The sequence below is a fragment of the Dendrobates tinctorius genome, unplaced genomic scaffold, assembly GCF_039654945.1.
Source record: "Dendrobates tinctorius isolate UK_male_01 unplaced genomic scaffold, ASM3965494v1 ptg000039l, whole genome shotgun sequence".
Taxonomy (NCBI): Eukaryota; Metazoa; Chordata; class Amphibia; order Anura; family Dendrobatidae; genus Dendrobates; species Dendrobates tinctorius.
This window is the reverse complement of record NW_027361707.1, coordinates 37,611,712-37,633,632: the sequence shown is the minus strand read 5'-3', so window position 1 is coordinate 37,633,632 and position 21,921 is coordinate 37,611,712. Positions and strand designations below refer to the sequence as shown.

The window sequence follows — 21,921 nt, the reverse complement described above, 5'->3', positions numbered from 1 at the left end:
GACAATTATAAGGATCTGTTGCAACTAAGACCGTTCTTTCTATTTAAACGGTAGCACCCTCTGGTCTGGGTGTCAGCTAATTTGCCAACAGATCACAAGTTGGATTCATTTGATATATGTTCTATAGGAGTGTATAAAATCATGGGTATTCATCGTGTATATAGTCCAGCCTGATGAAGGGGCTAGACCGTCTCCGAAACACGAAGCAACGATGAAAGCTTTTATACAATGACCCCAGTGGTACATCACCTCATCATCCATGGCAGCACTGAACCAAACCCCGATTTTTCTCCCTTCCTTGGATTTCTGCCTGGATGTCAGAGTCCAGCAGGTGGAGCAACAGAAAATCAGAATCGCCTCATTATTCCTCAGCGCTGTGCCTGCTCTGACACAACAGGCTCAGGTAAAAAACAACACAAACTCTGTTTTTTCTTACTACGATCTGCGCAAGGTACGCTTTCCTTTCTCTATCATGTACTCAGATGGACACTTCTATTATTTTTGCACCACCTCAGTTCTCTGCCCGTCATACATGTGACACTTACTGCGCAGGACAGAGTATTTTAGCTTTTTTGAATCTGACACTTGGAAACATTAAGAAACACTGAAATACACCAGTTTATAGAAGCATTTTTTAATTGACTCCCCTTTCCAAAATATAGTATAAAAAAAAACAAACAAAAATATTCTTTACAATTTGTCCTTCAGGTCACGTCTGCTTCATTGGCGCAGGGATATTGGCAGAGGCTTGCTCCAGGAATGCCAGAGGCCCTTGTGGCATTTCGCTTGGCTTCTTAGGCGGACCATTAATCTCCTCTAGGACTTGCTGCCAGCTCCGTAGCTTAGCCAGGTGCTTCTGAATGAGCGCTTCCTTCCTCTGCAGCTCGCTCCTCAGTTCTGTCACATCCTATCAGGAGCAAATGTAGAAAAAAAAAAAGGCAATTTATATTGTAGCAAGGGTTTGATGATGGCAAACAGCAAACAATGCTTCCTGGCAGGAGGAGGTTTGCTATTATGTCTACCAGGGCTGTGGAGTCGGAGTCGTGGTCGGTGCTCATTTTGTTGGAGTCGGTATAAAATGGACCGACTCCGACTCCTAAAATATATAATAAATTGGGTACAGTAGTTCAATGCAGAATGTGCTGAATATTTTTTCATAGGAATTTGGGAAAGTTATGAAATGTCCTATAAATGGCTGTTCTATTCCTGATCTAAGGCTACATTCACACACAGCGTTTTTCCAGCGTTTTTTGAGGATACGTTTTTCAGTTGCAAAAGCAGATCAGCTTTTTAAAAAAACCGCATCACGAGCTCATAGATAATGTTTTCAATAGCAAAAGTAGATTAGAAATCTGCTCTATATATCCATTTATCCATATCACATCTGTACCAAAAAGAATGAACGCTGGATAGCACACAGACTACACTCCTTTTTTTAGCACCAGTCAGGTACATCTCATAGCTGCCCAAAAGGACTCCCAGGACAGGCATTGCTCGTCTTCAGTAACATCAACTGATAGTTGGAATAAATAGACTGCATTCATCACCACATCTTCTTAAGATGCAGGCTTTATTTTCAAGTGTAGGGGTGTGAAGTATGAGGTTCTGCAGCAGCTGAGGTGTGCAGTATGAAATTCTGCGGAACAGTATGAGATTCTGCCTCCCCCCCTAGGTTTGATCCTGGCTACGCCCATAGTGTGAATGAAGCCTGAGGGTCTAGGGTTTCTCTTAGCCGAGATAAGTCATAGTGTGTGTGTTTATTATATACACACACACAGTACAGGCCAAAAGTTTGGACACACCTTCTCAATCAAAGCGTTTTCTTTATTTTCATGACTATGAAAATTGTAGATTCACTCTGAAGGCATCAAAACTATGAATTAACACATGTGGAATTATATAATTAACAAAAGAGTGTGAAACTACTGAAAATACTGTATGTCTTATTTTCTAGGTTCTTCAAAGTAGCCACCTTTTGCTTTGATTTCTGCTTTGCACACTCTTGGCATTCTCTTGATGAGCTACAAGAGGTAGTTACTGGAAAAGGTTTTCACTTCCCAGGTGTGCCCTGTCAGGTTTAATAAGTTGGATTTCTTGCCTTATAAATGAGGTTGGGACCATCAGTTGTGTTGTGCAGAAGTCTGGTGGATACACAGCTGATAGTCCTACTGAATAGACTGCTAGAATTTGTATTATGGCAAGAAAAAAGCAGCTAAGTAAAGAAAAAGGAGTGGCCATCATTACTTTAAGAAATGAAGGTTAGCCAGTCCGAAAAATTGGGAAAACTTTGAAAGTGTCCCCAAGTGCATTGGCAAAAACCATTAAGCGCTACAAAGAAACTGGCTCACATGAGGACCGCCCCAGGAAAGGAAGACCAAGAGTCACCCCTGCTGCGGAGGATAAGTTCATCCGAGTCACCAGCCTCAGAAATCGCAGGTTAACAGCAGCTCAGATTAGAGACCAGGTCAATGCCACACAGAGTTCTAGCAGCAGACACATCTCTACAACAATTGTTAAGAGGAGACTTTGTGCAGCAGGCCTTCATGGTAAAATAGCTGCTAGGAAACCACTGCTAAGGACAGGCAACAAGCAGAAGAGACTTGTTTGGGCTAGAGAACACAAGGAATGGACATTAGACCAGTGGAAATCTGTGCTTTGGTCTGATGAGTCCAAATTTGAGATCTTTGGTTCCAACCACCGTGTCTTTGTGCGACGCAGAAAAGGTGAACGGATGGACTCTACATGCCTGGTTCCCACCGTGAAGCATGGAGGAGGAGGTGGTGTGATGGTGTGGGGGTGCTTTGCTGGTGACACTCTTGGGGATTTATTCAAAATTGAAGGCATACTGAACCAGCATGGCTACCACAGCATCTTGCAGCGGCATGCTATTCCATCCAGTTTGTGTTTAGTTGGACCATCATTTATTTTTCAACAGGACAACGGCCTCAAACACACCTCCAGGCTGTGTAAGGGCTATTTGACCAAGAAGGAGAGTGATGGGGTGCTACGCCAGATGACCTGGCCTCCACAGTCACCAGACCTGAACCCAATCGAGATGGTTTGGGGTGAGTGAAGGCAAAAGGGCCTACAAGTGCTAAGCATCTCTGGGAACTCCTTCAAGACTGTTGGAAGACCATTTCTGGTGACTACCACTTGAAGCTCATCAAGAGAATGCCAAGAGTGTGCAAAGCAGTAATCAAAGCAAAAGGTGGCTACTTTGAAGAATCTAGAATATAAGACATATTTTCAGTTCTTTCACACTTTATATAATTCCACATGTGTTAATTCATTGTTTTGATGCCTTCAGAATGAATCTACAATTTTCATAGTCATGAAAAGAAAACTCTGAATGAGGTGGTGTGTCCAAACGTTGGTCTGTACCGTATACATGTACATGTATACAGTGTATTACATATTTACAATTTATTACAGTTTTTTGTGTTCTAAAGTTGTATTCCAATAAATATTATGTTCTAAATATCTTGATTATTGGATCATAGAAATGATTAAATGTCTGATGTTCACATTGTACTACAATAAATTTTTCACTTAAATATAAGCAATATATGTGGGAGTCGGAGTCGTGGAGTCGGTGTAAGGGAAATTGAGGAGTCAGAGTCGCAGGTTTGGCTTACCGACTCCATAGCCCTGATGTCTACTATGGTTATATTTAAAGGGGTTTTCTAGGATCTAAAATACATGGCTACTTTCTTCTAGAAAGTGTCATATCTGTCAGCCAGGAATGTCTGGTACTCCAGCTCAGCTTCGTGGAAATTAACGTGGACAGCTGTTTCTGGAATAAAGCAGCCATGGTTTTCTAATCCTTCTGGACAATCCCTGTAGGATATCTCCATGAATAGCAGATTTGCATTTGATTCTTCTGCATCTTATCAGTATGTAACATGAGCTGTTTTGTTGAGAAATTGAAAAAGATTTCAGACTATGCGTTGCAGAAAGTGAAATCTACAATTCCACAACACGGATTAACGCGTCAATTTCTGCACAAAAATGATCAGCAACGTACAGTTTGGTCCATATATATTTGGACAGAGACAACATTTTTCCAATTTTGGTTCTAGACATTACCACAATGAATTTTAAACAAAACAATTCAGCTGCAGTTGAAGTTCAGACTTTCAGCTTTCATTTGAGGGTATCCACATTAAAATTGGATGAAGGGTTTAGGAGTTTCAGCTCCTTAACATGTGCCACCCTGTTTTTAAAGGGACCAAAAGTAATTGGACAATTGACTCCAAGGCTATTTCATGGACATTTGTGGGCAATCCCTTCATTATGTCATTCTCAATTAAGCAGATAAAAGGCCTGGAGTTGATTTGAGGTGTGGTGCTTGCATTTAGGATGTTTTGCTGTGAAGGAAACATGCGTCAAAGGAGCTCTCCATGCAGGTGAAACAAGCCATCCTTAAGCTGCAAAAACAGAAGAAACCCATCCGAGAAATTGCTACAACATTAGGAGTGGCAAAATCTACAGTTTGGTACATCCTGAGAAAGAAAGAAAGCACTGGTGAACTCATCAAAGCAAAAAGACCTGGGCGCCCACGGAAGACAACAGTGGTGGATGATCGCAGAATAGTCTCTATAGTGACGAGAAACCCCTTCACAACGGCCAACCAAGTGACCAACACTCTCCAGGAGGTAGGCGTATCAATATCCAAATCTACCATAAAGAGAAGACTGCATGAAAGTAAATACAGAGGGTTCACTGCACGGTGCAAGCTACTCATAAGCATCAAGGATAAAAAGGCTAGACTGGACTTTGCTAAAAAACATCTAAAAAAGCCAGCACAGTTCTGGAAGAACATTCTTTGGATAGATGAAACCAAGATCAACCTCTACCAGAATGATGGAAAGAGAAAAGTATGGCGAAGGCGTGGTACAGCTCATGATCCAAAGCATACCACATCATCTGTAAAACACGGCGGAGGCAGTGTGATGGCTTGGGCATGCATGGCTGCCAGTGGCACTGGGTCACTAGTGTTTATTGATGATGTGACACAGGACAGAAGCAGCCGAATGAATTCTGAGGTATTCAGAGCCATACTGTGTGCTCAGATCCAGCCAAATGCAGCCAAACTGATTGGTCGTCGTTTCATACTACAGATGGACAATGACCCAAAACATAAAGCCAAAGCAACCCAGGAGTTTATTAAAGCAAAGAAGTGGAATATTCTTGAATGTCCAAGTCAGTCACCTGATCTCAACCCAATTGAGCATGCATTTCACTTGTTAAAGACTAAACTTCAGACAGAAAGGCCCACAAACAAACAGCAACTGAAAACCACCGCAGTGAAGGCCTGGCAGAGCATCAAAAAGGAGGAAACACAGCGTCTGGTGATGTCCATGAGTTCAAGACTTCAGGCAGTCATTGCCAACAAAGCGTTTTCAACCAAGTACTAGAAATGAACATTTTATTTACAATTATTTAATCTGTCCAATTACTTTTCGTCCCTTTAAAAACAGGGTGGCACATGTTAAGGAGCTGAAACTCCTAAACCCTTCATCCAATTTTAATGTGGATACCCTCAAATGAAAGCTGAAAGTCTGAACTTCAACTGCATCTGAATTGTTTTGTTTAAAATTCATTGTGGTAATGTCTAGAACCAAAATTAGAAAAATGTTGTCTCTGTCCAAATATATATGGACCTAACTGTATAAATGAGATTTATCATGTCAGTTAGCTGGTACTGTATTACTTTCTGGATTTCCACATGCAAATCCACACGGGACATCAGCCACAAACATGCAAAGTGTGGACATAACCTTTAGTTCCCCCACAGCGCTCCATCAGCCTTACAATGGATACTATTGCCACCTGAGCGACCATGTTGTCTTACAGTAAGGTCTGTTAGGGTACACAGGTAGATAGATAACCCTCCAGGTAAAGTGATATACGGTTTTATTTCTTGGGCAGGGCTGGATGGGGCCGCACATGTCTTATATAGCGTGTTATGCCTGTAAGGCTAAGTGCACACGTACCGGAACTCTCGCGGAAATTACCGCGAGAATTCCGGAATTCCAGTCCACGGGAAAATCGCATTTTAAATTCCCGCGATTTTCCCGCGGAAAAACTAGCATTTTGCAAGCGTAATTAGCTTGCAAAGTGCTAGCGTTCTCCAAGCGATCTGTAGCATCGCTTGGAGAACTGATTGACAGGTTGGGCACACTCATCAAACATAGTGTTTGACAAGTGTGACCAACTTTTTACTACTGAGGCCGCCTATGCAGCATCAGTAGTAAAAGATAAAATGTAAAAAAAAAAATAAAAAATGGTGTTATTCTTACCCTCCGACGTCCCGCGCATCCGTTCCCAGTAATCCTTTGCGAAAATGCCCGCGATGACGTCAGTTCTCGCGGGATCGTGACGTCTCGCGGTTATTCGCGATGACGTCGCGCGAATGACAGCGAGACTTCGCGATCCCGCGAGAGCGGACGCCATCGTGGGCATTTTCGCAAAGGATTACTGGGAACGAGAGCGTGAAGAGAAGCGGGAAGACTGCGCGGGACGCCGGAAGGTAAGAATAACAATATTTTTTATTTTTAAATTCTATTTTTTACAGGACAGTCTCCTCTACTCTGGACCGTGGGTACCATCCGCAAATGCTCTGCTTACTTTCCGCATGGTGTGCACAGCCACATGCGGAAAGTAAACGGAACAATGCATTCCTATGGGTGCGGGATCGCCGCGATTCCGCAAATTAATGAGCATGCTGCGGTTTTTACCACGAAGCGATTCCGCCGCGGTAAAAACCACAGCATTAGTACAGCATTGCGGAATCCCGTAGGAATGCATGGGATGCTTATTTTTCGCGTTTTCGCGGCAAAATCGAGCGGTTAAAACCGCCGCGGAAACGCGAAAACAACGCCACGTGTGAACTCAGACTTAGTGGCACAACTCCCTTATTGCAGCCCTGTACATACAAGTGTGGCGGTGAATGGGGCTGCAGCTTTGGCCCTTTCATAGCACTAATCAGTACGGGCCCTAAGGACAGGTCATGAATGTTTAAAGGGAATCTGTCAGCAGAGAATTACTATTCTGATGTGGCAAACAGTCCCGTGCAGTTTCCCACCTGCTTGTTTTCCCCCATCTTCACCCCCTCTATTTTGATTGACAGCTCTGGCTTTATAAAGTCAGTAAAAGGGCGCTGATAAAAGTGAAAACAAGTATGTGAAAAGGTGCACTGAACTGTTTGGCCACACCAATGGTGCACCAAGCGCCTGTTCATGGTTGGAACAGTCTTCAGCGCCAACAGTCTCTTTTTGAGCAATCATTCAGATGGCAGACATTCCAGCCGCCTCTCTCATACACAAGAGGCGCGCGTCCCGCATTTTCTATGAGGGAGCCATCGCCTGGCACGTATGGCTGCAGATTATCTCAGGGAGACAATGCGATCGGCAGGCCAAAAATCAGACCTTCCATTTCATTATGCCCCCCCAACAAACTGTCAGAGGAATTCCAGACACAGACTGTGGGACAATCCTGGAGATATCAGTGGGCTCAGCTGACATTAATCAAATGTGTATGGGGTTTAAGTCCTGGAGACCTCTTTGAGATAAGCCAGTTTGCTATGGAGACATCATCCTTAGGAGTAGTGAGGAGATGACATGGTCCTCACAGTAGGATATTCACCTCCTTAATAACCTGCTCCGGCTTCTGGACAGACAGCTGTAATCTCTTCTGTAGGAAGAAACATTCTGTTTGTCTGGCCACATCCAGGAACTTCTGAATACACTGTTCAACACCTGAGGAGGAGAGAAGAAGACCGGGAACGTTTCAGACTGGTGCTACCACATAACAGACGCAGCATGGACCCCTGGGCTGGGGCTGTAGACAGACATTTGCAGTAAAGCGCTTTCAAAACATTTCAGCAGTAAGGGGACCGTCTGCTACGTCTCTGTGCCTATCTGGAATAACGGACACTTTCAGAAAAAAAAAAAAAAAGTATAAATGGAGCTCACATGAGTTTATGGTGATTTATCTAAACTCTCACACAAATGCAGTCACATTTCCACGCTCCTGGCATTTATTCCCTCCTTGTATTACGTCCAGTACGCTGTAATCTCCCCACCATCGAGTACAGGCCGTCACACATCATAAACCTCTCATTTCCACTGATCCCACATCTCTCCTCAGCCTCCATGTCTCTTAATGGATTGTGTTTCTCAAGCTGGGCAGCAGACTGAACAGTTTCAGTACCGGAGCTGTGTTATGTGAGTAATTACTTTTTAACTATAAGAAATGTCTGTGTGGTGGAAGAGGAATCATTGGATCTGTAGTTCTTCACATACAGTGAGGGAAAAAAAGTATTTAGTCAGCCACCAATTGTGCAAGTTCTCCCACTTAAAAAGATGAGAGAGGCCTGTAATTGACATCATAGGTAGACCACAACTATGAGAGTCAAAATGAGAAAACAAATCCAATTACGATTTCAGTAAGTCTTCACAAGGTTGGCGACACTGTTGGTGGTATGTTGGCCCATTCCTCCATGCAGATCTCCTCTAGAGCAGTGATGTTTTGGGCCTGTTGCTTGGCAACACAGACTTTCAAATCCCTCCAAAAGTTTTCTATGAGGTTGAGACCTGGATACTGACTAGGCCACTCCAGGACCTTCATGTGCTTCTTACGAAGCCACACCTTCGTTGCCCTGGTGGTGTGTGTTGGGATCATTATGCTGAAAGACCCATCCACGTTTCATCTGCAATGCCCTTGCTGATGGTAGGAGATTTGCACTCAAAGTCTCACGATACATGGGCCCCATTCATTCTTTCGTGTACACGGATCAGTCGTCCTGGTCCCTTGGCAGAGAAACAGCCCCAAAGCATGATGTTGCCATCCCCATGCTTCACAGTAGGTATGGTGTTCTTAGAATGCGGAGTTGCATACAGTCTCCTCCAAACACGACTAGTTTTGTTTCTACCAAACAGTTCTACTTTGGTTTCATCAGACCATATGACATTCTCCCAATACTCTTCTGGATAAACCAAATGCTCTTTAACAAACTTCAGACGGCCCCGGACATGTACTGGCTTAAGCAGGGGGACACGTCTGGCACTGGAGGATCTCAGTCCCTGGCGGTATAGTGTGTTACTGAAAATAGCCTTTGTTACGGCAGTCCCATTTCTATGCAGGTCATTCACTAGGTCCCCCCTTGTGGTTCTGGGTTTTTGCTCACCGTTCTTGTGATCATTTTGACCCCATGGTGTGACATCTTGCGTGGAGCCCCAGATCGAGGGAGATCATCAGTGGTCTTTTATGACTTCCATTTTCTTATTATTGCTCCCACAGTTAATTTCATCACACCAAGCTGCTTGCCTATTGCAGATTCAGTCTTCCCAGCCTGGTGCAGGGCTACAATTGTGTTTCTGGTGTCCTTCGACAGCTCTTTGGTCTTCACCATAGTGGAGTTTGGAGTGTGACTGTTTGAGGTTGTGGACAGGTGACTTTTATACTGATAAGTTCAAACAGGTGCCATTACTACAGGTAATGAGTTGAGGACAGAGGAGCCTCTTAAAGAAGAAGTTACAGGTCTATGAGAGCCAGAAATCTTGCATGTTTTTAGATGACCAAATACTTATTTTCCTCCTTAATTTGAAAAATAATTCTTGCCAAATCAGACAAAGTGATTTTCTGGATTTGTTTTCTCATTTTGACTCTCATAGTTGTGGTCTACCTATTATGTCAATTACAGGCCTCTCATCATTTTAAGTGGGAGAACTTGAACAATTGGTGGCTGACTAAATACTTTTTTCCCCACTATGTAATTTAGACAACAAAAGCCAAAGCAGCATCAAAAAAGGTAATAATGAGTAATAACGACCTCTGAGCCATGGTGCCATCACCTGGTTTGTATGGAGAGCTATTTGGATAAATTTGGTAAAAGAAGTAAAATCCCTATAAACGACAGAGACTCAGCATCTCGGCGTATGTTACCTGTGCGGATCTCCTCCTGGTCTGTGCCGTTCACATAGTCCTGGCTCACGAGAGAAGCAAAGCAAGCCTGTAATAGAGAGGAAAACGAATTACATCTACAATGGATTATACCATTTCTGAGGCGGCCATGTTACAGCATTGCCCCGACTAGAAGTCCTTCTCTGTGGAGCAAGTGTGAGTGACAGCTGCCATCTCCAACAAGCTGCGGAAAACCATGAAACTGACAGTGGGCAGGAACATGGCTGCCCTGCAAGCACCCAGAAGAGGACGGGACATGTCTGATCTCCATGCACGGCCGGGCAGTCAGGGAAGGATTGGGGTGAAACACCCCTAAAGTAGAAACATTGTAGTAAGGGATGCTGTGTATAGCTCAGGGCGCACAGACCAGACGTTGTCCCAATGCGCCGAGTACTGGAAACACTAACAATTTCTTCCGTATTTCAGTGATTTCCAGCTGTTACAAAACTACAACTCCCAGCACGCCCTAACACATTATTAATATACATTTATATAGCACCATTTATTCCAAGGCACTTTACATGTGAAATGAGAAATATAGACAAGTATAATAAACATTTGTAAGACAAGGGACACACAAGTACATAAGGAGAGGGGACCCTGCCCGCGATGGCTCACAGTCTACAGGGATGGGTGAGGATACAGTAGGAGAGGGTAGAGCAGGTCGTGCTGGTTGTGTGTCGGAACAGGTGGATCTTCAGGTTCTTCTTGAAGGTTTCCGTTGTTGGTGAGAGTCTGATGTGTTGCGGCAGAGCGTTACAGAGTATGGGGGAAGCACAGGAGAAGTCTTGTATGTGGTTGTGGTGGGAAAAAGATACGGGGGGAGTAGAGGAGGAGATCTTGAGATGATCGAAGGTTGCGTGCGATTAGGTACCGGGAGACCATGTGACAGATGTATGGGGGAGACAGGTTGTGGGTGGCTTTGTATGTTATGGTTAGGGTTTTGAACTGGAGCCTCTGGGCAATAGGAAGCTATTGAAGGGCCTGGCATAGGGGGGAGGCTGGGGAATAACGGGGAGACAGGTGGATTAGTCGGGCAGCAGAGTGCAGGATGGATTGGAGTGGTGCCAGAGTGCTGGAGGGGAGGCCAGAGAGTAGGGGGTTGCAGTAGTCGAGGCAGGAGATAAGGGCATGCACTAGTGTTTTTGTGGTTTCATGGTTGAGGAATGCGCGGATCCGGGAAATAATTGAGTTTGAGGCGGCATGAGGAGGTAAGGGCTTAGATATGTGGTTTGAAAGAGAGGGCAGAGTTGAGGAAGACCCCAAGGCACAGAGCATGCGGGACTGGGGAAAGCGAGCAGCCATTGACAATGATGGATAGGTCTGGTGTAGGAGTAGAGTGAGATGGGGGAAAGATGATGAATTCTGTTTTGTCCATGTTCACTTTGAGAAAGCGAGCAGAAAAGAAGGCTGAAACAGCAGACAGACATTGTGGGATTTTGGTCAGTAAGGAGGTGAGGTCAGGTCAGGTCCAGATAGGTAGATCTGCGTGTCATTGGCGTACAGGTGATACTGCAAACCGTGGGATTCTATGAGCTGTCCCAGGCTGAAGGTGTAGATGGAGAAGAGTAGGGGTCCTAGAACTGAGCCTTGAACACCAACAGACAGGAGGCGCGGTGAGGAGGTGGTGTGTGAGAGGGAGACACTAAATGTTCGGTCTGTTAGGTATGATGAGATCCAGGATAGGGCCAAGCCTGTGATGCCAAGAGATGAGAGAATTTGTAGCAGGAGAGAGTGGTCCACGGTGTCAAAGGAGAAAGACAGGTCCGGGAGAAGGAGGACAGAGTAGTGTCGCTTGCTCTTGGCGGTTAGTAGGTCCTTGGTGACTTTAGTTAGGGCAGTTTCAGTTGAGTGATGTGGTCGGAAGCCAGATTGTAACCGATCACATAGGGAACAGGAGGAGAGGTGGGAGGACAGTTCAAGATATACATGCTGTTCCAGTAGTTTTGAGGCATAAGGGAGAAGAGATATCGGGCGATAGTTAGACACAGAGGATGGGTCGAGGGAGGGCTTTTTGAGGATGGGTGTGATTGAGGCATGTTTAAAGGATAATAATCTTTATTTTTATATAGCGCTAACATATTACGCAGCGCTTTACAGTTTGTACACATTAAGAGGGAAAGACACCATTTGTAAGTGAAAGGTTGAAGAGGTGTGTTAGAGTTGGGATGAAGACTGTGGCAAGGTTAGGGATGAGGTGGGACGGGAGTGGGTCAAGCGTACAAGTGGTGAGGTGTGATCTTGACCAGGGGCGGACACTGACAGCTTGGGGCCCCTGTGCAAGAAATGTGTCTGGGCCCCCCTCCTTTTATGGCGTCAAAGCTACGTGTGTATATAGCCACACACACACATACATGTATATATATTACATAATCTCCTTTATTATGTATATTGCTGTCCCTTACAGTGTGCCCTCTCGTTATGTACAGTACGGTCCCTTGCATTTTGAATTATATAGAGCCCTGTTTTTTATTACTTACCGTCCTGTCTTGTTAGCTGTATAATGCAATGATGGCTGATGGAGCATGGGAAAGCTTCTTTTCTAATGGAGGAGCTGATGGACTGGTAGCCTGGTCACCGGCTCCTCGATCAGCAGTCATTTTATATCTAAAAAGAGAGGGGACTATGTAATAAAAGAGGGCAAGAATACACTATGTAAGAGACAGCACTGTACATAACAGCAGAGGAAGGTATATAATAAGGGACGGCACCATATATAACTAGAGAGGATGGTACGTAATAAGGGACGGTGTTATACATAATAAAAGAGGAAACTATGTAACTAAGGATGATGTTATACAGAATTAGTGAGTACACTATATAATTAGGGACTGTGTTAGACATAGTAAGTAATAATAATAATGTCTTCCTCCACCTCCCCCTGTTCCTAAGGCAATTATAAGTCCCCCTTCCTCCCATCCCAATCCCCCACACGCCTCATTGTTCTCCTCCCCTCACATCTCATTATTGTCCTCTCCCCCAAGCCATCATTGCCCTCTTCACCACCTCCATCATTTTCTTCTCCCCCACCACTATTTTGGCTTTCTCCCCCACCACTCCCATCATTGCCCATTCCACCACCTCCACCTCCCCCATTCATTGCCCTTTCCACCACCATCATTGCATTCTCCCCCACCACCCCATCATCATTTCATTTTTCCCCACCATCCCATAATTGCCCTCTCCCCATCACGGCCTTCTCCCCATCACCCCATCATATCATTGCCCCTCGGGCCCGGAGAAACCGGCCAAATTGCCCTCCTCATTAGCCGCCTTGCAGGGCCCCCTGGAGGCTCTGGGCCCCTGTGCAGTTGCACAGGTTGAACCGGCGGTATGTCCGCCCATGATTTTGACAGGAGGGTGGAGAGCTGATCTTCACATGCAGAGAGTTGTGATTTCCTAACAGGTTAGACACCATAGATGTAAATTGGCTGCACTTACATGTAAGTGCCCTGTTTCTCCTCCTGGAGAGCGACATGCCAGGGTAAGGAGGCTTATAGGCCATACAATGCTCCTCTGGGAAATTAAATATGCAAATTGTCTCTTCAGAGAGTAAGAGGACTTGAACTCTAGCGCCATCTACTGGAAGTAGCGATCCTAAAATTAAGTATCGACCCTTTAACGAGCCTTGCCATATGACTTTGGATAAAAGTCAAACCAAAATCTCAACTTGCAGACGTGTTTTGAGATATTACCCCTCCTCAGTGCAAAGCATGAGATCTAATTTTGCTGTATGGAGAGGCCTCTGACTGAGGTCTAAAGGGTGGCATCTCTCTTTGTGGAGAGTGACATACCTCCCAGGAGCATTGTATGGCCTTTAAGTCTCCTTACACTGGCATTCTAGACATGTCACTCTAAACATGGAGATTGTTACCCCGTAGACCCAAGTCAGATGCCTCTCATACACCAAATCAGATCTCATGCTTTGCACTGAGGAGGAGTTACACCTTCCAAACATGTGTCAGCAAACAGATTCTGGTTTGGCTTTTATCCTAAGTCAGTAACCGATCTCAGACTGCGCCAACTTGTGTGATGGAAAAAGTCTCTGTGTGGCCGCACCCAGCATCACCCTAACAAACCACTGGAAACCATTAGGACACGTTCACACAATACTTTCTTGAGTGGAAACAAGTCCAACAACTATGTTTTCAGAGAAATCTGATTTCTTCTCCTCCTGGACTGATCACTTTAAAAATAATCAATTCTTGGTTAAAATCGGAATTCATTGTTACATTAATGAGACGGAAGACAGTTGGTGCCGATAAGATTCTATGTAGATGAGGGAGGAGGAGCTAAAGGCAGAGCTCCTCCCCCCTCCTCTCTACAGTGAACTGTCTTCTCCTGTCTCAGTAATGGGATTTTGAGAATAAGAAAGAAGCAGATTTCTCTGATGTATTACAACGTGTCTAATCTTCATGTGTCCTATCAATTCATGACATAGAAATGAAAACAGCAGCTACTCTAAAAGGAAAACCCTCATCATATGAACAGCACAGAGGATTTCCCATAGAAATGAATAGGAAGTTTTCCAATTGTTTTTCACTCAGTGTGAACATACCTTAGGGTGCCTTCACATTGCGTCTATCCCCCCGGTCAGCGGCGCTGTCGATGGTTACTTCACCGTCCCCCACAAAACAGGATTCGGACATATTCGCCAACAGGGCCATAGACTACAATGGTGCTGACAGAGCGAGCATGGGCTCGAACGTCCATCATTTTCGGGCGTGTACACCTACTAGACACAGTCTCCTCTGTCCGAGCGTCCGCCTCCAGTAGTCACATACACCTGAAAATGACGCACGTCAGAGCCCACGCTCGCCCTGTCACCACCATTATAGTCTATGGCCCCGTCAGCTCATGCGTCCGAAACCCGTTTTTCGGGGAGGTTCGGACATAAGCCCCAACAGGGACAAGGAACGGTGACAGAGCGAAATGTGAGCACACCCTTAGAACAGAGGGAATGCTGGTTATTGTGGTGCATAGACCCCGGTGTTCCCGACATGGCGGCCTGCAGACCCCTCCATCTAACTCCCCGGTAATACACCGGAGCCGCCGTTACAGAAGTCAGCGGGGTCTGCCATAGAGGAGGCAAAATACAAATCATCTCTTCCCTCAGACCAAGATGTTAGGTATACAGCTCCAGAGCCAGGGGGGGGGGCTGCAGTGCTCCAGAGCTGCTGTGGGGGGGCTGCAGTGCTCCAGAGCTGGGGGGGGGGGGGGGGGGCTGCGGTGCTCCAGAGCTGGGGGGGGGGGGGGGGCGCTGCAGTGCTCCAGAGCTGGGGGGGGGGCGCTGCAGTGCTCCAGAGCCGGGCTGCAATGCTCCAGAGCTGCTGTGGGGGGGCTGCAGTGCTCCAGAGCTGCTGGGGGGGGGGGGGGGGTAGGGGGCTGCAGTGCTCCAGAGCTGCGGGGGGGGGGGGGGGGCGCTGCAGTGCTCCAGAGCTGCTGGGGGGGGGGGGCTGCAGTGCTCCAGAGCTGCTGTGGGGGGGCTGCAGTGCTCCAGAGCTGGGGGGGGGGGGGGGCTGCGGTGCTCCAGAGCTGGGGGGGGGGGGGGCGCTGCAGTGCTCCAGAGCTGGGGGGGGGGCGCTGCAGTGCTCCAGAGCCGGGCTGCAATGCTCCAGAGCTGCTGTGGGGGGGCTGCAGTGCTCCAGAGCTGCTGGGGGGGGGGGGGGGGGTAGGGGGCTGCAGTGCTCCAGAGCTGCGGGGGGGGGGGGGGCTGCAGTGCTCCAGAGCTGTTGGGGGGGGGGGGTGCTGCAGTGCTCCAGAGCTGCTGTGGGGGGGCTGCAGTGCTCCAGAGCTCGGGGGGGGGCTGCAGTGCTCCAGAGCTGCTGGGGGGGTGCTGCAGTGCTCCAGAGCTGCTGTGGGGGGGGCTGCAGTGCTCCAGAGCTGGGGGAGAGAAGCACCAGTGTCCTGTGTGCATGCTGGGACTTGTAGTGAGGCTGCAGACTACTAATATACACCTGTCCCTCCTCCATCATCTGCAGTGCAGACTGTGCAGCTGCTGTGGAACTACAACTCCCAGCATGTTGACGTCATCAGGGAATGCTGGGAGTTGTAGTCGGACGGCCCCAGTTTCCAGTCTGCACGTTCCTACCTCGAACGAGGACTCCAGCTCGTCCACCAGGGTGCTGTTGGTGTTCTTCGCCCCGGGAGGAGTGGACATCAGGCCAGGCCCTGCTCCAGGCTGCATGGGCGGCGGAGGCCCGGGAGGCTGCCCGGAGAACATCCCGCTGAGAGAAGACGCCATGAGACAGAAGAACAGAACAGGGCTACTGACGTCACCGGACGTCTTCCTGCACAACCACTACTGGCATGCGCCCTACGCCGCCATCATTGATTTGGTAACTGATTTTTTTTAATGCTTTATTTTCGGAAGAGAATGTGCTTCCCAACAACAAAGTATGTCCGGAGCTGGGAATCGCCACACAGCGGCAAAGCGTGGAATAACAGCTACAGCCGTGTTTTTTTTTTAGCCACCAGATGGCGCCATAGCACAGGGAAACGAGAGCAGGGCCCGAGCGGCTCAGACTGGTGGGGAGTCATGGATACAGGGCTGGACCGTCCCGGCCTGCACTTGTGCGCATGAGCAGAAGATGACAGTCACTGCTCTACAGTCATAGATGTAACAGCCAGAACTTTTTTCCTTTCCTTTTTTTTAGGGGTCAAAGAACCAGACTGGAGTCTATATTCTACAGTTGTGATAAGATACATATCACGTCGCCATTTTCCTGTAGAGTTCTCATTTTTCGGGGGCTGAGGGTTATTCTTTGCCCCCAGGGGTTTTTATTGATGCCACTTTCCAATGTTGCAGCGACCAAAAAACCCCATAATCCTGGCGGTTTGGTTCTTATCTCGTTCCGCTGCTTTCTGAGCGGATTAGTTTCTATTTTCATACATCGTATTTTTACGAATTATTATTATTTATATAGCACCATTGGTTCCATGGTGCTGTGCATGAGAAGGGCTGACATACAGATCACAGATGTCACTGACAGTAACAATGACGGACTGATCCAGAGGGAATGCAGCAATAGGGAGAAGTGGGGAGATCCGAACTTCTGTGGTTCCCCCATATTTTTACCCCCAAGGGTGGTTTGCTCGTTCATGACCGGCCAATATTTACAATTCTGACCACTGTCCCTTTATGAGGCCATAACTCTGGAACGCTTCCATGGATCCCGGTGATTCTGACATTGTTTTCTCGTGACATATTGTACTTCATGTCAGTGGTAAAATTTCATTCATATAACTTGTATTTATTTGTGAAAAAAACGGAAATTTGGCGAAAATTTTGAAAATTTCACAATTTTCCAACTTTGAATTTTTATGCCCTTAAATCACAGAGACACAGCACACAAAAAACTTACTAAGTAACATTTCCCACGTGTTTACTTTACATCAGCACAATTTGGGAGCAGCAAATTTTTTTTTGTTAGGAAGTTATAAGGGTTAAAAGTTGACCAGCGATTTCTCCTTTTTACAACACCATTTTATTTTTACGGACCACATCACATTTGAAGCCACTTTGAGGGGTCTATATGATAGAAAATACCCAAAAGTGACACCATTCTAAAAACTGCACCCCTCACGGTGCTCAAAACCACATTCAAGAAGTTTATTAACCCTTCAAGTGCTTCACAGGAAGTTTTGGAATGTTCAAAAAAATGAACATTTACATTTTTTCACAAAAAAATTACTTCAAATCCAATTTTTTTTTTTTTACCAACGGTAAGACGAGAAACTGGACCCCAAAATGTGTTGTGCAATTTGTCCTGAGTACGGTGATACCTCATATGTGGGGGGGAACCACTGTTTTGGCGCATGGCAGAGCTCGGAAGGGAAGGAGCGCCGTTTTAGGCCATGTGCACACGGTGCGGATTCTGCTGCGGATCCGCAGCGTTTCTGGTCCTGTTGGTCCGCAGCAGATTTAGCTGCGTTGTACAGTACCATTGCTTTCAATGGTAAACTGGAAACCGCTGTGCACATGCTGCGGATTTTTCCGCGCGGTTTTGCTGCAGTTTACAATCCGCAGCATGTCAATTCTTTTCATCCATTATGAGGTGTAAAACCGCAGATAAACCACAGGACTTTAATCCTGTAGATTTATCTGCAGTTTTCACTACAAAATCCACAGAGGCAAAAAACTCCGTGTGCACATAGTCTTACTTTTCAATGCAAAGTTGGCTGGAATAGAGATCGGACGCCATGTCACGTTTGGAGAGCCCCTAATGTGCCTAAACAGTGGAAACCCCCACAAGTGACCCCATTTTGGAAACTAGACCCCTTACGGAACTTATCTAGATGTGGGGTGAGCACTCTGAACCCCCAAGTGCTTCACACACATTTATAACGTAGAGCCATAAAAATGTAAAAATCATTTTTTCCACAAAAATGATCTTTTCGACCCCAATTTTTTATTTTCCCAAGGGTAACAGAAGAATTTGGGCCACAAGAATTATTGTGCAATGTGTCCTGAGTACGCTGATACCCCATATGTGGGGGTAAACCACTGTTTGGGCGCATGGCAGAGCTAAGAAGGGAAGCAGCGCCAGATTTTACTGTTATGGTTTGCAGGTGCCATGACTCACTGGGAGAGCCCATGAGGTGCCAAAACAGCAGAACCCCCCATAAGTGACCCCATTTTATGACTTACACCTCTCAGTGAATTCATCTAGGGGTGCAGTGATCATATTGACACCATGGGTATGTCACAGAATTTTATACCATTGGACAGCCATGCGAAGAGACTCAGGAGGAACGGAGCGCTATTTGCCTATTCAAGTGAATGGCTCTGTGCACATGTCAGTGTGTTCCACAGACCATGTGTCCATGGGCAAAACATGCTGACATGTCCGTTTTTCAATGTCGTCGCTGGCCACAAAACATCCATCACACGTGCATACGCATAACACACATGGATGTCATCCATGCGACACGCATCGGCGCCGGGGAAGAAGCATTACAGCAAGTGCTGTTCCCCGGCGCCGGGTGCTGATTATAGCTCTCATCAGTCTCCCCTTCTTGTGCTGATCGCCCGCAGAGCAGGGGAGAATGACAAGATCAGCATCCGGCGCCGGGGAACAGTGCTTACTGTAACGCTTCTTCCCTGGCGCCCGTCCATGTGGTACTGATGCTGCACACGCATGCCACACGTGTGCCGTAAGTATTACACACATGGACACTGACATCTCCGGTACCGGAAATATCAGGAAGTGTGAAAGAGGCGTTATAGCGGGTTTTTATGTTTGGCAGCTGTCACACACTAAAAGACGCTTTTTATTGCAAAAAAATAATTTTTGCATCACCACATTTCGAGAGCTATGATTGTTCCATGTTTTGGCCCACAGAGTCATGTGGGGTCTTGTTTTTTGCGGGACCATTTTTTGGCACATGACGTTTTTTGAGAGACAGAATGAGCAAAAGCCAGCAATTCATGAATTTCTTTTTTTTTGGGGGGGGGGGGGCGTTTACACCGTTCCACGTGTGGTAAAATTGATAAAGCAGTTTTATTCTTTGGGTCAGTGCGATTACAGCAATACCTCATTTATATCATTTTTTGTGTTTTGGTGCTTTTATACAATAAAAACTTTTATATAAAAAATTATTATTTTTGCATTGCTTTATTCTGAGAGCTATCACTTTTATTTTTCAGGTGATGGAGCTATATGGCGGCTTATTTTTTTTTGTGGGACAAGATGACGTTTTCAGCGGTACCATGTTTATTTATATCCGTCTTTTTGATCGCGTGTTATTACACTTTGTTTGGCAGTATGATGATAAAGCATTGTTTTTTGCTTATTTTTTTACTGGGTTCACTAAAGGGGTTAACTAGTGAGACAGTTTTATAGGAGAGGTCATTACAGACACAGCGATACCAAATATGTGTACTTTTATTGTTTAGATTTTTTTAATTCAAATATTTATTTAGTGATAGAATATTGATTTTTTTTTATTTTTTAAATATTTTTACAATTATAGAATATAGATTTTTTAAAAATATTTTTACAGTTATTTAAACTTTTTTTTTACTTCATTCTATCTCTTACATGTTGTCCCACCATGGGACAATCATTTTTTGCAGGCTGATCGCTTAGACTATAGCATGCAGATGAAGATCTGCATGCTATAGAAGCTGTCAGCGCTGCACTTTCTGCACACTGACCTGAGAGACTTCCTGATCATGCACTGCGCATGACAGGAAGTTTCTCAGCTCTGGTACCCGGGTGTTGTCGGATTGCCATAGCAGCGATCGTCACGCCGCGGGGGTCTCCGATCCAAAGGCAGAGGGGCTGTCAGCCCTCTGCTTGCTCCCAGGATGCTGTGATCGCATTCGATCACAGTATTCCGGGGGATAAAGTGCCGGGAGCGGTCTGTGACCAGTGGTGTGGGGGGGCCCACCAGCCCAGGGAAAATTGCCCCATTATAATCCGCCACCATAGCGCCACGCCCCCATGTATCAACCCTTTCCTCCCCCTCCTAGACCCACCGGCCACCGCAGCGCCAGCCCCTCACTGATAAATCCCTGCTCTGTGCGCACACGACCTGTGATGAGGTCACAGGAGGGGAGGAGTCAGGGGTTTCAGTAGAGGCCCCTGATCATGTGACCCCCTGACTCCTCCCCTCCTGTGACTTCATCACAGGTCCTGTGCACACAGCCATCATTGTATTGTATGCGGGACTCTGCTGTGCTGGTTGTCATGGTGCTGGATGAGGAAAGTATGTGTGGGGTCAGGAGGGGTTTACAGGATGGATGTAGCTGCGTGTGTGTGCGAGGTGTACGGAGCAGACCCGCGAATGTACGAGGTGTACGGAGCGGAGCCGTGTGTGTACGAGGTGTATGGAGCGGAGCCGTGTGTGTACGAGGTGTATGGAGCGGAGCCGTGTGTGTACGAAGTGTACGGAGCGGAGCCGTGTGTGTACGAAGTGTACGGAGCGGAGCCGTGTGTGTACGAGGTGTACGGAGCGGAGCCGTGTGTGTACGAGGTGTACGGAGCGGAGCCGTGTGTGTACGAAGTGTACGGAGCGGAGCCGTGTGTGTACGAAGTGTACGGAGCGGAGCCGTGTGTGTACGAAGTGTACGGAGCGGAGCCGTGTGTGTACGAAGTGTACGGAGCGAAGCCGTGTGTGTACGAAGTGTACGGAGCGGAGCCGTGTGTGTACGAAGTGTACAGAGCGGAGCCGTGTGTGTACGAGGTGTACGGAGCGGAGCCGTGTGTGTACGAGGTGTGCGGAGCGGAGCCGCGCGCGATGTATGGAGCAGAGCTGCGCACGCGAGAGGTGTACGGAGGGGAGCCGCGCGTGTACGAGGCGTACAGAGCTGAGCCCTGTGTTTACAGAGCTGAGCTGCACGTGTGCAAGGTGTACGGAGCGGAGCCGCGTGTGTGTACGAGGTGTACGGAGCGGAGCCGCATGTGTGTACGAGGTGTACGGAGCGGAGCCGTGTGTGTGTACGAGGTGTACGGAGCGAAGCCGCATGTGTACCAGGTGTACGGAGAGGAGCCGCGTGTGTACGAGGTGTACGGAACGGATCCCTGTGTGTACAAAGTGTACAGACCTGAGCCATGTGTTTACGGAGCGGAGCCATGTGTGTATGAGGTGTATGGAGCAAAGCCGCATGTGTACAAGGTTTACAGAGCAGAGCCATGTGTGTACAAGGTGTACAGAGTGTGGCCGTGTGTGTATAAGGTGTACGGAGCAGAGCCGCATGTGCACGAGGTTTACGATGTGTGTACTGAATGGAGCTGTGTGTGCGAGGTGTACGGAGTGAAGCCGTGTGTACGAGGCATACAAAGCGGAACAGTGTGTGAATGAGGTGTGCGGAGCCATGTGTGTACAAGGTGTATGATGGGGAGCATTCATACCTCCCAACCGTACCAGATTTTGAGAGTCTGCCCCACTGCCCCGACCTGGAGCTTACTTTTCCCGTGGACACAGGAGTATATGGCGGAGCCCCAAGGA

The 21,921-nt window shown here is 46.9% G+C and overlaps 1 protein-coding gene across 1 annotated transcript; it reads right to left on the bottom strand.

Moving 5' to 3' along the window:
* Window positions 1-618: 618 nt before the first annotated feature.
* LOC141088515 (mediator of RNA polymerase II transcription subunit 28) lies at window positions 619-16,494 on the bottom strand. Its single transcript, XM_073574640.1, has 4 exons — window positions 16,058-16,494; window positions 9,949-10,015; window positions 7,648-7,760; window positions 619-907 (listed from the first exon to the last, which is right to left on the bottom strand). Exons 1-4 carry the CDS (start codon window positions 16,208-16,210, stop codon window positions 710-712), a joined length of 531 nt encoding a protein of 176 aa, XP_073430741.1. The 5' UTR covers window positions 16,211-16,494; the 3' UTR covers window positions 619-709.
* Window positions 16,495-21,921: the final 5,427 nt, after the last annotated feature.

Bases quoted from the DNA above. Each gene is read 5' to 3' on its own strand.
- LOC141088515 (XM_073574640.1), bottom strand. From the start codon at position 16,210: ATGGCGTCTTCTCTCAGCGGGATGTTCTCCGGGCAGCCTCCCGGGCCT. The intron at 7,761-9,948 runs GTAACATACGCC...TCTCCTCCTCAG, and splicing joins CCAGGAGGAGATCCGCACAG to GTGTTGAACAGTGTATTCAG. The intron at 908-7,647 runs GTGAATATCCTA...TGCTCCTGATAG, and splicing joins CGGAGCAGGTTATTAAGGAG to GATGTGACAGAACTGAGGAG.